General features: G+C 40.5%; 2 protein-coding genes across 2 annotated transcripts in view; one reads left to right on the forward strand and one right to left on the reverse strand.

Annotated features, from left to right (window-relative positions):
* The window catches only part of lrmda (leucine rich melanocyte differentiation associated), a 203211-nt gene extending 199408 nt beyond the window's left edge, over positions 1-3803 (reverse strand). The window contains exons 1-2 of the mRNA XM_040001994.1: positions 3392-3803; positions 2750-2850 (exon numbers count right to left, since the gene is read on the reverse strand). Of these exons, the coding sequence (XP_039857928.1) occupies positions 2750-2850; positions 3392-3433 (143 nt within the window). The 5' untranslated portion in view covers positions 3434-3803. The remainder of the gene's footprint in view (positions 1-2749; positions 2851-3391) is intronic.
* A 5175-nt stretch (positions 3804-8978) lies between these two features.
* Positions 8979-13418, forward strand: znf503 (zinc finger protein 503). Its single transcript, XM_040001992.1, has 2 exons — positions 8979-11136; positions 11495-13418. Exons 1-2 carry the CDS (start codon positions 10882-10884, stop codon positions 12923-12925), a joined length of 1686 nt encoding a protein of 561 aa, XP_039857926.1. The 5' UTR covers positions 8979-10881; the 3' UTR covers positions 12926-13418.
* Positions 13419-14863: the final 1445 nt, after the last annotated feature.

A 14863-nucleotide genomic window follows, 5' to 3' on the forward strand; every position in this document is an offset into this window, starting at 1 on the left:
TTTGTTTATCAGGATGGTTTGTCTGATTTCGGAAGACAAGTATCCCTGTTGTAATAGTGTTAGGATTCTTCCTGAGACTCAGAGACACATGTCTTCTTCAATCCTCGTGTGTCCAGGGTGACAACACTGCATGTAACAGTCACAGCAGGGAAATCGTGTCAACATAGCACATGCTCCTTCACAGCACTGTATACACAACTGACCTGGAACAAAGTGGACAACACAATACCAACCAAGTCCTTCCTGGGACAGAAATCTCACTGTGAGCCACAGTTCTCAACACATTGATGAGACAGGCTGACACTACAGCACACAGAGGGAGAGGTGTAGGTGTGACAGCCCACTACCATAATTTCATCCTGCCATTACCTGCCCAGCCACTCACAGTTATGCTCACAGAGACAGATGCGCAAACACTGCACGCAAGCAAACATCCACAAGCACACATACAAAATAACAAACATATGCGCTACACGCACACAAAACCACACAGGACTCAGTTAAAGCCAATGCCAGCACCTTGCTTCTCGTTGTGACTCATTGTCAGGTTGCTGGATGAGTGTTGTCAATTGAGCTGACAGAAATAAGCACATTAGCTACAACAAACTCTGGCAATGTCTCCCTCTAGATTTGAGTCAAGCAGCATGAAGAAGTGCACGATGCTGAAGGTAGTCCACTGAGTTTAACCAACATGTGCATTTGTTTACACCTGGTTGGCTTGAGCTGACATTGAAACAAGGTCACGGTGTCAATATTCACAAATGTCTCTGACGTATAAGAGCAGCAGAATTTCGAATGTTATCATTATGAGATAAATAACAGTGTTTACCTATCTGGTGTGCAGATGTCCTATATTATAAAGGTGAAAGTGTGCTTAGAAACTTTTACCAATAATATTGGTTATAACCTTATCAAATTATTCAATGCATTGTACAGCAGCACAAAATATGATGCATCAGTGGTTTATTGTTTCTTGTATATCAAAACTGGGGAATGGGAAACGAACAGTGGGTGCTACAACTTTGTCACATGTTGACGTGTTTATCCAGTTTCTAATGTGGTCATGTGTGTTTATGGTGATACCAGAAGGAACTAATACTAGCATGTTGGCAATGCATACTTTCATCTTTTAATGTTCTGTTATATTAATGTCATGTAATGTTGTTGGAATCAGCTTTAACACACTGTACAAACACTCATTTTCACAACAAGCACAAGAATGAACCAGAACCCAGAAATTGAGGAAAATAAAGCAGCTTTGAAAATAAAATCTAGCCAAATCTAAAGCTAAATCATTAGAATTAAGCATGGTATAACATCACTTTTTCCACTACCAAACCATCAATCAATATTGCACAGACATGAGCCCTAAATGGTTCAAGTATTGCTTAGCTTACTTCTGCACCACTTCTCTGTGCATACCACTCTTTGAAGTTTAGTAATGATATCTGACATCTGAGATTAGCTGAACTGAAAACCAATAATAAATTAGTCATTTCTGAGTCATAAATATTTCATTCTAAACATGAAGCTCTTAACGTGACAGCTTCAAGGGCAACTCACATAATGCCCGTCTTGATATCCCCAAAACCCACAGACATAAGAGTTGTTGCAGTCTCATGCCATAATGCTCCCTGTGAGAGATTACATGCTTTCACTTCCTCTGAGGAAACGCCTAAAGACAATTGGTGTCAAACAGTGTATTCAGTACAATGCTTAGTCATGTGACAAGGTGTAATACTATATAGGACTTTTGCTAATTGTACTGGTTTAGGAACCTCACGTATGGTCATCTAATCAAAAAAATATTTATTGTAAGCAAAAAGGACACTTGGTATCATCTTGCCTACTGTTAGCTATTTGAAAACGTAAATGTTTCAAATTATCTGACTATATTTGAATGAAGAGCATGATAGGATACTGCTGGTCAAGGTAATGAGAATGCAGCTACAAATATTTGTTTTACCAGTTGCAGATGTTTAGACAAAACAAACAAAAGAAAAATGTGCAACAGGTTTCTGTATATCAGGCTTAGCCAAGGACCTAAAGATCTCTGTTTGCCCAAGGTAGCAGATTTACAAGGACTGTGACTTACTCAACACCCTGTGCAAAGGTGAGCTCTGCACTGTGTGTGTAAATTCTGTGATAACAGATCATGGGCTTCCAAGAAACTCATGTTGGCCCATTCAGATATTCCTGAACCTTAAAAAAGATTTTTCAATTGAGGGGTTTTGCACTACATAAATCCATTTAAACTCCAAATACCCACTACAGACAACTGCCTCGAGACAACAATTTCTAACCAGAAAAGGGCCCAACTGAGATGGCTTCATGGCCTGACAGTCATGAAAGGGCTTCAGAAACAAAAGCACCTTATAACCATCATCTCTTTTCTTTTACTTGCCACATCAACTATGCTAGTCCTGCTGTTGAAATGGCAGCCCCCTCTGAAGCGGCTGCCATGAGGTGCTCCTTCATGTCCTGACAGAGGAATCTTTTCTTCTATTTGCCCCTGAATTAGCATGTCACATTTATCGATGATGCCTTTTATCCCGCCCCAGCGTGGCACCAGCCCAGTTCTAACACTCATTCAGCTTTCTGATCTTCTGATGACACCGTGACCACCTGTAAACCCAGGGTACACATTCAGTTGCACCTGATGTGAAGACGCATGTCTCCCAGTAGCAGGCAGAGGAAGATGTAGGAAGATGTGCAGCTGATTACATGTTGTGCGCTTTGCTAATCTTACCTGAGCTGATTAAAACTCAGATCCAGCCTTCGTGCAAACTGGCCATAGGTCTCTCCAAGGAACTCTGGAATTTCCTTACAGTCGTGCCCAATGTATGAAATCTTTGAAAATTAAAAGAGAGAGACATATAAAGACTGCATCTCTGACGGGGGAAACAGACACATTTTTCATGATATCCCAACAACAACTTTTTAATTAAATCTGAATAACATACACAGCCTTATACTGCAACACTTGGCGAAACAGCTGGATAGGATGCCTCACTGTAAAGCCGGATGGTTTCTAAACTACACCTGTCTTTCTGTTTATGCGAAGGGATAACTAATCTTTTCCTCTGTATGCTTTTCACTTCTGCCCCTGTGAACTTACATTTCAACAAACCGCCTTGCACTGGGTACACTTTATTACATTACTTATTACAGAGTTTATTTTTGTCAGTGAGGCTGTAAAAGAAGCGAAAGTCACATCTGTAATGCTAGCTTCAGCGTGTCACATGACTCCAGTGAAGTCGAGGAAACAAACACAGCAGCATAACTTCAGCGCTAGTAAATTATTTAGAGTGGGGCTTAAATAAAAAAAAAGTGCCACATTACACAAGCAGGGGACAAAGTCTGAGAGAAACACTCTCCTAAGCAAACTTACCTGAGTCCCATTCAATGCGACCAGCGACTCGTTGTTTGCCATATCTTTCTCGCCCACTGCTTTTACATCAACTATCCGAGTCGCTGCACTTAAAAAAAAATCCGCTTACGAAAGAAAGACGTTACGTTTTGCTTTACGTTAAGCGCTGGTGTTTGTGGGGGAAGACCGAGTGCTTTGGAGAACTAGCGGCGATTTCAAATTGACTTTACTGTTTCCGCGTGCCGTTTTAATCAGCTGACCTGCTGTTGTGCGGAAGCACGCGGTCGCTGTAGCTGATCAAACCTGAGTGCTGCTGACTGTTTTCCTAATGACAACATTAGATTCAGACTGGATGTGTGCACGGCTCTCGGCTAAAATACTGAAACATTGTGGAAAAAGAAGTCCAGGTAGGTAGAACACCTGGTCTCAGTAAACCATACGGGGGAGAGGGGGGCGTGGAGAGCCATACTGGTAATAAAACATACATATACACAAAAATAGAGATTAGATCAAACCTGAAGTAAAATCATTTTAATTGCCCATGCTAGTCTGAGAAGCTGCCTCTATTTTAACCAGAGCGTTATGGCGGTTCTTTACTGGGGGGTTACATCAAGTATGTAAGTATTTTGGATGTAAAGCTATAACATAGCAGTCAACAATCAAGAACCTCATTTTGAGTCAGTTTTCCAAATGGCACTATCTATGTTAAGTCTTGACAACATCTTCTTCCCCTTTGACCACACAATTGGGCTCAGTGCTGCCCCCATCGCCCTTGACAAGTTTCTTATTTAAAGGGTAAGTTCACTCAACTTTTTCTTTTTTTTCTTTTTCTTTTTGCATAAATGATGCTATGTTTATCTCTGAGTTCAGTGTTTCTCATACGTTGGCTTTTTAAAAAATATATATATATATATTAATAGATTCAAAATCAATTGTTATGTGACTGAAGTTCAGACGTTTAGGTTAAATTCAGAGTGTTTATTTAAAAAATAGGGTTTATAACCATTTTTTAACATATACCCCATTTACAGAGGCTCAAAAATAGTTAGACAAATTTATATAATTTCAAGCATGAGGCTTGTTTTTTAATACTTGGATGAACAGCAATGACTGGATAAAGTCTAGAACCCATTGGGATCTCTAAATCCTGTTTCCTCCCTTATGATGTTCTATCTGCCTACCGTTGCTGCTTGTTTGTGAGTCGTTCTGCATTCAGTTTTATTTTCAATAAATGAAAAAGCACGGACTAATGGGTTGAGATCAGGTGACTAACTTCACCATTGAAGAATATCCAATTTCTTTGAATGCTTTGAGACATTATCCATTTGCACTGTGAAGCACTGTCTGGTCAGTTTTGGAGCATTTGATTCAGTCTGAGCAGAGAGTGTAGTACTCTGTACACTTCATACAATTCATCCTGCTGCATCTATGAGCAGTCACTGGTGACCTGGTTTCACTAGCAGCCATATGTACCCATCCCATAACATTAGCTACATCCATGTTTGACAGATGATGTAGTATGCTTCTGAGCTTAAGACCTTTTTCTCCTACTACATACCTTTCCCTTTCCATCATTCCGATGCTAGCCAAGTTCATCTTGGTTTCATCTTGGAACTGTTTTCTGACAAAGTATAATCTGTCCTTCTTGTTATTGAGCGTAATCAGTAGTTTGCGCCTTGTTCTGAATGTTCTGTATTTTCCATTCATGTTGGTATCTCAGTTTTGTGGACTTTGATAGTGATACAACTTTACTTAACCGATGAAAGAATTTGTGATTATCCACTTTCAGGTCTTTTGGTTTTGTTGAGCTGATCAGTCTTTCTTTTTAAGAATGTACCAGACTGTCAATTTTGCAGAGATTTAGATCTCTCAGATAGATTTATTTTGTTTTTCCAGTCTAATGATTACCAAAAGCTTGTTCCATATTTTAAAAGCTCTGTTCAGACTTCATAATTACCCCTTTTGTTTCTTCCACTTGACAGTATGATGTGGAGTATAACATATTTGTCCTGCTAGTTATAAAACTAAACATGGTGTCAAAGGTCTGTGAAATTGCAACATTCTGTGATCATTTTGTCCAGACCACAGTACAAAAAACTGCAATAGTTTTCCTTTTAATATTACAATGCACTGGTCTGTGTACAGAATGTTGCTGTGGAGCACCAAACCTAATATTACAGAAATATGTTCCAAGACCAAGATCTTTGAATTTTTCAGTTGTTTGAAATTTGATATATAAACACATGTATGGATACTGACTGTCTCATTACATAATGACAGACATTTGCACGAACGATCTGGGATTTACCTTTGACTTGAATGCTCCTGAGCACAAAAGATAGTTTTGTGTCACTGCAATGAGGCTACAATTTGTGTGGGCTTACCAAACGTGGACAACAGAAACATTGCCTAAACTGATGAGTCTCAGTTTGAACAGCACAAAAGCACAGATCTATCCTGCCTTATGTCAACAGCTCAGTGTTGTAATGGTGTGAAGGATATTTTCTTGGTAGACTTTTGGACCCTTGGTTACAATAGAGCATGAAAAACAGCCTGCCCAAGTATTGTTGCTGACCGTCTCAATCTCTTTACGACTGCAGTGTATCCATCTTCTGATGGCTGCTTCCAGGAGGATAACACACCCTGTCACAAAGCTAAGATCATCTCAAACTGGTTTCTTGACAGTTCACTGTACATACGTGGCCTTCACAATCACCAGATCACAATCAAGTAGAGCAGCTTTGGGATGTGGTGGAAGGGCAGATTTGCATCATGAATATGCAGCTGACAAATATGCAGGAACTGTGTGATGCTTTCTATTTGGACTAGAATCCTTGAGCAGTGTTTCCATCGCCTATCCAAGAAAGAATTTAAGCAGTTCTGAAGAGAAAACAGGGTCTAACCATATACTAGCAAGATGTACCTAATAAATTATCTGATGTAGGTATCTTGTATATCTGTATAAAAGCTGCTAATAACTTTGTGCTAAGTAATTAAGGTTTGTTTCTGACAAAATATTTACAACCACATATCTTTTATACTAGTTTTGAACCGTGCTAGTTTTGTCAAGCCCCTGTTTCAGATGCAGTGTAGTCATGCATGCTCTTGTGGTCAAATATTCTTTTCATGATCATTTAAACGTGATTATTATGGATGGGATATTATATATATTCTAAATATATACTTACTTGTTATTAACAAAAACTATAAACTTTTCTTACAGGCTATCAGTCCTTAATTTTGTATGTGCAGTCAAAGACTGACGTTCCCACCACAGTGCTGTGTTTGTCCTGCTCTAGTTGAAGCTTTGGCAACAAGTAAGCTGACTGCTTTAATGAGGTATGTCGCAGTCCTGCTTACTTGTGGGTCACAGTGGTTCACTGTTTAGAGACATTAGAAAGTTTGTGAGCGCCATAGGCCTGCTGCTGTTCATTGCACATTGCTCAGCCAGCTTGCCTGCTGCATGTTTTGTGACGTCACCTAAGACCTCCCACACGCGGAAAAGCTCACTCTCTCCCCGCCGCTCTCCCGGAGAGAGAGTGAGCGAGGGAGAGTCTGCATGGCTTCGGTCCTCGCTGTGTTCCTTGCTTCACTTCGACAGTGTATTGAGTGGTTGTGTTTGAGTAATTCCAAACAGGGTTTCTTTTAGACACAAGGACTACGTCTTAATGTCGTTACACTGTTGTTGTTGTTTTTTTTAAAATCGTTTTTACCTCTCTGACGTTTTACATCGGAGCTTAGTAGGCAATGATTCCAGGTAATGTCGTGTCACGGACTTTCCTGTAATCCTGTCCTTCCACGGAGTTTTAGAGGGGAAACAAATCTACTTCATGCATGTACTTTAACAGTTTTAATAGTCTGCTATCCTGGCCAGTCCACATCTTCTTTTATATTACTGCTACGCGGAGATTCTGTGCCTCTCTGTCGCTGTCTTTGTACACTTTAATTATTGCTAGAATATATTTATAAATAATAAACGGCAAACGGTCTAAAATGAAATTAATAACTTTATGGTAACGTCGTGAATAGCTCCCAAGCAGTTTGTATATAGGCCCAAAATAAAGTAGCGTTTACACCGTAGCCTTAAAAAAACTGAAGGGACGCATTTAGGAAAGTTGTTTAATTATATATTTCATATTTAGTGTGGCTGCATAAATCAGCCCTAATAATGAAATGTGTTCTTCCTCGCTTCATCACAACAAGTCGGCCCAGCTCTGTAATCCTACAAGTCCAACCTAAAGTATTTCCTCGCGAGATGTAAATGGTTGTATTTGCATGCGGAGTGATTCATAAACATGTCAGTGTTATGAAATATATGGGGGATATTAAAACTTTCTATTTAAATATCATGAATTATGGTCGCAAAAATGTGTTCCCATTTAAGAGGAATGCCGAGTATTTTGGTGTCTGGTGCAGAAGCCCATTCGTCATAGGGACAATAAAGAGGGTTTTCGCCTGACAGTGAAAATTTATGGTTGCCCTTCTTTGCCCTAATAACTCACATATTGTGTCACGGACTGACATCCCTTGCAGAAAATACCAAGCCTGTTATCAATCACACATCTTTGCATATTGTGAAACGTCCCCCCTCTTCTTTTCTGCAAGAAAGAAAAAAAAAAGAAGACTGAGAACATTCGTAGGAATAGAGATCCGCTTACTTGGACTTTTTCCTTCCTCCCTCTCTTAGAAACACACATATTACGCTGAGAACAACATGTCTTATTTAGAAGTCGACATGTATTTATATTGCATGAGATATGTAGACAAGATAGAGAAGATAGTTATTAATTTCTTTATTAGTGCACCTTTTACAAAGTTGAAATCAGCTGTGGGCCTATAAGGTAAAAACTTTTTTCCTACCTGTCTTTTTTTTTATTAGTCTTTTGTAAGTTTGCTCTGTAAACGTTTTATTATATTCACTCCAAAATTTAACTAATTAAAAAAATATGGGACTCGAAAAAAATATTTTTTTTATTTTGCATTTTTATTTTTCTCAACAAAAAAAAATACAATTCAGTAAAAAATAAATAAAATATTTTGCAGCCTTGACTGTCCACTCCAGGTTTTCTTGCTCTCCGTGTTGACCTGTCAAGCAGATTACCACAGAAAGAGATTAATGGCAGAGGCGGGTTGCAATAATAATCGTTTTGTTTGATGTGACAACTTTGATAGGCGTTGATTTACTTACAAACTGATAGGCTTTTAATTGAGCGCCTCCATCCCGATTTAGATGAAAGGAAAACCACATTGAAAAGCTGCCCGATTGCCCCGCAGTCTCAATACTGATTAGCCATCTCAGCGGTGAATAGTTCAAGGCATTTTAAACTTCTTTTCTCAACGGCCTGACAGACCATTTCTCTTCTTTTCTTTCTCCCGGTCCGCGTTTCTGCCCGTTAAAGAAAATAAATCATTTCCATTGTATGTAAATAAAATCGAGCTGACATCAATATAAACTGTCTGGATTTCTTTCTCTCTTTTTTTTTCAGTCGTCTTTGTTGTTCTTGTTGCAGATGACAGTGTGCCCGAGGCAGATGACAGGTTTTAACAACACAATGGCAGATGCGTTTAGCCCCCCCTCCCTAAAAAAATGGACATGGTTCTGTTTTGAGAGACCGCAGTGTGTGACCGGGTTGTTACACATTTGAATTATTATTAAATCTTGTAAATAGTTAAACTGCGTCCATGCTATCCAAGAGAGAATAGAGGCTATAAATATAGATAGATAATGGGAATATGAATTCTACATCCCTGCACTGTTTATTTAACTTTCCGTTTTGTGTGTGTAATTTTTTTTTAAACCCAGGATTTTCTGTCCATTTGTTTACTTCGTGCATTTTCGATAGAGCACGTGTTTTTTTCTTTCTTTTTCCATCTACGGCTCTTTCTTTGCTCCGTGATCCACCGATTTTAGCAAAAAGCCGTTTAACACTATTAAAAACCAACAGCTTCTCCGTGGAAATCAAGAGCTGAACTGCAACTTATTAAAGTTTCATCGTGTATACCACCACCGATAAGTTTTACGAAGAACTCCAAAAGTTGCCGATTTTATTTAATAACTGGCTGATATGGAGTGAAATCAACGGCTTTGACTCTGATACCCTCCCACGTCAACGCGGGCTTGTTGGCTACCGTCGATGCATCTTAAAAATTAAACCTTGACACGAGAATCAATTTATTTCCTCTGAAATCTTGGGTGTCTCTTGCAGAATGTCTCCCTGTCTCTCCCTTTCTCTTCCCCCCCACTTGTTCTTTTCCCGCAGTCGCACTGGCATGTAATCAGCCACAATAGCTGACATAAATCAAGCAGTGGATTGACAGCCTCTGACAAATAACTGATTGATTGCGGTGGAGCAGAATTGACACTTGACGGAGGGGTGGAGATAGAAATAGAAGGGCGGTGTATATTATACTGAAAACATGTGACATTCACATCCCTCCATCACTACATTGGTCTATTCCTGTCAACGCTTGTCTGTTTAGGGAATTCGAGCTGAAGTTGTTGGTTTTATGGTTGCCGGTGGAAAGCAGTCCCAGTGGCGGACGGTCGTAAAATGCGCGAACTTTGTGCGTCTCTCAGGTTGCGAACAGTCGGAGGAAAACGAACAAAAACACTTGTTAATGTAACGACAGAATCAGATGTGATAATGATTTTATGATGGACACTTTAAAAGCTTTTAATGAAGAAGAAAAATGTTAGAAATATATGAAAGCGCTCATGGAAACCAGTGAAGAATCATCCCTTCTGAAATCTAGATTAAAATCAATGTGTAGTGAACATTAAGTAAATAATTTAAATATCCACTGAAAACAGGACGAATAAACTGAGTCCCATTTATCCCCTCGCCCCTGAACAAAACTTGAATATATCAAATATTAGATCAGATAAATGGATGATCCAGAGTAGAGCGACTATGTTTCATGATTGTTAAACATAATAAGTGTATGGATCGTTCTTTTATGGTGTTATTTACTCACTCTTCTGCACGCTGTTGTGTCCTTATCGCCACTATTTGTTTCTCTAACTTGTAAGCGTTCACATTAACCAATATATTTAACGCTATCTCCTCCCCCGAGCTGTCAAAATAGAGGCGCTTACAAAGAGGAGAACGTCACATCCCCTTGACCCTCCAATCACCTCAGGGTCCCATTTGATTGGAAGGCGGCAAAGGCTTTAATCTCGGACTAATTCAGCTGCTTTTGAAGTGAAAATTTCTACCAGTTCGTACTTCGGGAGTACAGAGCGAGGACCTGCACACAGACGCACACACAGGCGCAGCGCTCATGGTGCAAGACGCATACACGGATCTGCGATAACCTCGCACCGTCTCCTTCCAGCTGCCGCGCCTTTTGCTCCGTTACTACCAGGATTACCGATTATTGAAGCGTTTTCCGATTCTTTTTCTCACCCCACCCCACGGCAGAGAGGCTCGGTGCTTTTTTTTCTCTCCACCCAAATCTTTCTTAATGAATCTGTGGAAAGCAGCGTCACTACATTTCTTGACAATTGGGACATGATCACATCGCCCTCGGCGTCTGCCTTAAAAAATAGTGATATTTGTGTAGCGTGGGAAAGCAGCAGTTCTCGGAATAGCGGCTCAGCGAACGTCAACAAGCCTTTTCTCCACTCCGCACCTCCGTCTGATCCACTACGGCAAGCGAACCGTCTTCCCATCAAGGTCTTGAAAATGCTTACCGCACGGTCGGGACACATTTTGCACCCGGAGTATCTGCAGCCTTTGCCTTCGACCCCTGTCAGTCCTATAGAGGTAAGCGTGGATTGAATTTGTTTTTAGGGAATGCTGTTTCGTGTGAAAACGTCCTGGGAGTCTGTTCCTGTTATTCTCTGAAATCGCCTGTCCTGTTCCAAGTGTGGCTCCAGCGTTTAAAGCGGTTATTTATACATAGATATGTATGTAACACATGTGTTTGGTTTATTTTTTGGATTATTTTTAGTGTAGTTTTGTTCAAGAAAGACCTCTAAATAAATAATTACACCTATATATTCGCTTTAAAACACCAAGGAATATCCCGATTAAACGTTCGCCCCCGGGACTGTGCTTAAAACAAAGCTGCAGATATGCGTATTAATAGTATTTATCAATCTTTTTATTTTCTTCTTTGCAGCTAGATGCCAAGAAAAGTCCGCTGGCTCTGCTGGCGCAGACCTGCTCTCAGATCGGCAAACCGGACCCGCCACCCTCCTCCAAATTATCCTCCGTAACCTCAAATGGATCTAGTGAGAAGGAATCTAAATCGGGCCCTTTGAAACTGAGTGACATTGGTGTGGATGACAAATCTAGCTTCAAACCTTATTCTAAACCTTCAGATAAGAAGGACTCGTCTTCGGGCGTTTCAGGCGGAGAGAAGTCTGGTTTCCGAGTGCCGAGCGCCACCTGCCAGCCGTTTACACCGCGGACAGGCAGCCCCAGCTCCAGCACTTCAGCCTCCCCTATGCCATCGGACGGGAAATGTGGGGAAAGGGATGAAAAGAAAGAGTCTGATTGTAATAAAAATGGCTCTACGGACGGCTCTGGCACCACTAGCCACAGCAGGATAAGTGTGAGTTGTGGTGGAATTAACGTGGAGGTGAACCAACACCAGGAGACGACGCCTGGCAGTAAAACCACCTCCTCATCGGAGTCCTCATCTGTTACTTCTGTATCCTCCGCATCCGTTCTCGGGTCAGGACTTGTGGCGCCGGTTTCTCCTTACAAACCGGGACAGACAGTTTTTCCTTTGCCTCCTGCTGGTATGACATACCCAGGTAGCTTGGCTGGGGCCTATGCTGGCTATCCTCAGCACTTCCTGCCCCACGGAGGGAGCTTGGTAAACGCACAGCTGGCCAGTTCACTGGGCTGCAGTAAGGCTGGATCCAGCCCCTTGGCTGGGGCTTCTCCACCGTCCATCATGTCAGCCAGCTTGTGCAGAGACCCTTACTGCCTCAGTTACCACTGTGCCAGTCATTTAGCAGGCGCGGCCACCGCTTCCTGCACGCACGACTCTGCAGCTGCAGCTGCCGCGAACGCCCTCAAGTCCAGCTACCCACTAATGTACCCGTCACACCCCATACACGGCGTTCATTCCTCAGCGCCATCATTTAGCGGACACCCCCTGTACCCATACGGTTTCATGCTTCCCAACGACCCTCTCCCCCACGTTTGTAATTGGGTGTCGGCAAATGGACCGTGCGACAAGCGTTTCTCCACCTCGGAAGAGCTCCTGAATCACCTGAGGACACACACTGCTTTTACTGGGGCTGAAAAGTTGATATCCGGTTATCCCGGGTCGTCTTCGCTGGCCAGTGCTGCAGCAGCAGCCATGGCCTGCCATATGCACATGCCACCGTCAGGAGCCCCCGGGAGTCCCGGGACTTTGGCTTTAAGGAGCCCGCATCATGCGTTAGGACTCAGCAGCCGCTATCATCCGTACTCCAAAAGCCCCCTGCCAACCCCCGGTGCCCCTGTTCCTGTCCCCGCAGCCACCGGCCCTTACTACTCCCCCTATGCACTGTACGGCCAGAGACTCACCACAGCATCAGCGCTTGGATATCAGTGAGAAGAAGAAGAAAATAAAAGACTGAAAAGTTTATAGTACTAAGAATGCAAATATAAAGACTTTTATATTAAGTGCGCTAAACTTAAGGGCGGGATCCGTGGACTTCAACTGTATTTATTTATATGTCGGCTTAAAAGCAGGCGGTAATATCTGCAAATGGAAAAAAAAAAATATTTGAGCAACTCAAAAGTGCATTATGTTGAAGCTGAACTAGTTAAAGTGAAACACACACATACACACATATGTTAGAATACTAATTAAAGTAGGGGTCTTCATTTCGATGTTAATTTGGAATTGCTATGATTGTATTTGTTCTTATTTAATGTCTCATTGAGAAGCAGAAAAAAAATTTACATGCATGTTTGTTTCTTAAATTTCAGAAATTGTCCACATTTTAAATTGCCGTTATTTTTCAGGTGTTCACCATGGACAGAGAATTGGTATTTTTTTGTATGTATTCTGGAAAAAAAATAAGAAACAATTCTGTTCCATATCTCCGTGTGCCTCATTTTCTGACGAGAGTCAAGTTTATTTTACACTGACATTTAAAAAAACAAAACAAAACATTGGGCTCTTAAAATTTTTTTTAAATTGGGGTTAAGAAAGCCTGATTGGATCATTTAAGCCGACACTGGCCTATATTTTCCGGCTGTCATCGAAACAATTTAAATCGTGCAAAACAACAAATGTTTTCAGTTTTCTCACATGACTCATATAATCTTTCTTTTTTTCTTTCTTCATTATAAACGAAACTTGGGAGCTTTGAACATCAAATTTTAGATGACTTGAAACTTGAATTAAAGTGGGAGTGTGTGTGTGAGTGTGTGTGTGTGTGTGTGTGTGAGGGAAAGTAGAACCGGCTTTATACAGGAAATCATTCGAGATAAGTTGGGTTGCTTGTGAGTGAATTTTGTTAATACGTTGTTTGACGGGGTGTGACATGTTTTGTGGAGTTCGCTTGCGTAATGTGTGTGAAATACGCCCAAAATGCTCGATAAGGACAGCTGATTTTTCTGCGGTTTATAAAAATCAAGAGCATGTGTGTTTTGAAATGCTAAATTAAAATAAATCTATATTAAAACAAAAATCAGTTTTACAACCTTAAAAAGAAAGACTGCAATTGAAGTGAATCGATCGCTGGGTTTCAAATTTAATGCACTATAAATTTTTGCAATCGTTGCCTCTTTAAAAAAAAAGAAAAAGAAAAGAAATGAAGTTCTAAGCACAGAGGGAGACTCTAAGAAGGTGACATTTAAACGTGGAGCCTATTAACTGGTGTATTTTTGACTGGATGACCATTGCTAGGAGGATATTATTTATTTTGCGTTTGATAATCTGACCCACCTTGTGCATCTATTGTATACGCCACTATATTTGTAATTAAAAATACTCTGACTTGTGCAAAGTTGTGGGGTTTTCATACAGATGCAAACACTCACAACCCGTGTCTTGGATCTGAGAAGGCCAGGCGCATAAACGAAATATTTAAAAATGTAACATTTCAAAAATATCATATATATATATATATATATATATATATATATATATATATATATATATATATATATGTAGTTCAGTTTTTTTTTTCTTTTTGGGCATTAGAGCTTATTCGGTTTATGACGCTCATATATAGATTTACTTGCATAAATCTATATATGATTCACTTGCATTTGAACTTTCATGTGCTATAATTCCTATTTTTGGATAAAAACTTTACGAATCAAAGTCGGTGTGCCGGGGCTATAACTGATTTCACACAGACACGACTGATTAGTTATAGCAAAATGGTTTTTAGCCCAAATTACAAAGAATGGCCTTTACGTACTGTGTGCTTGCTACCGTTTACTCCCAAGCATGAGCGTTATCTTTCAGCTCCCTTGGACATGCCGTTGACCCAGCTCTGTTACAATTACCACTGTTATTATCAAGAATGCCTCC

Source organism: Simochromis diagramma, unplaced genomic scaffold, assembly GCF_900408965.1.
Source record: "Simochromis diagramma unplaced genomic scaffold, fSimDia1.1 OVJJ01000421.1, whole genome shotgun sequence".
NCBI classification, from domain to species: Eukaryota; Metazoa; Chordata; class Actinopteri; order Cichliformes; family Cichlidae; genus Simochromis; species Simochromis diagramma.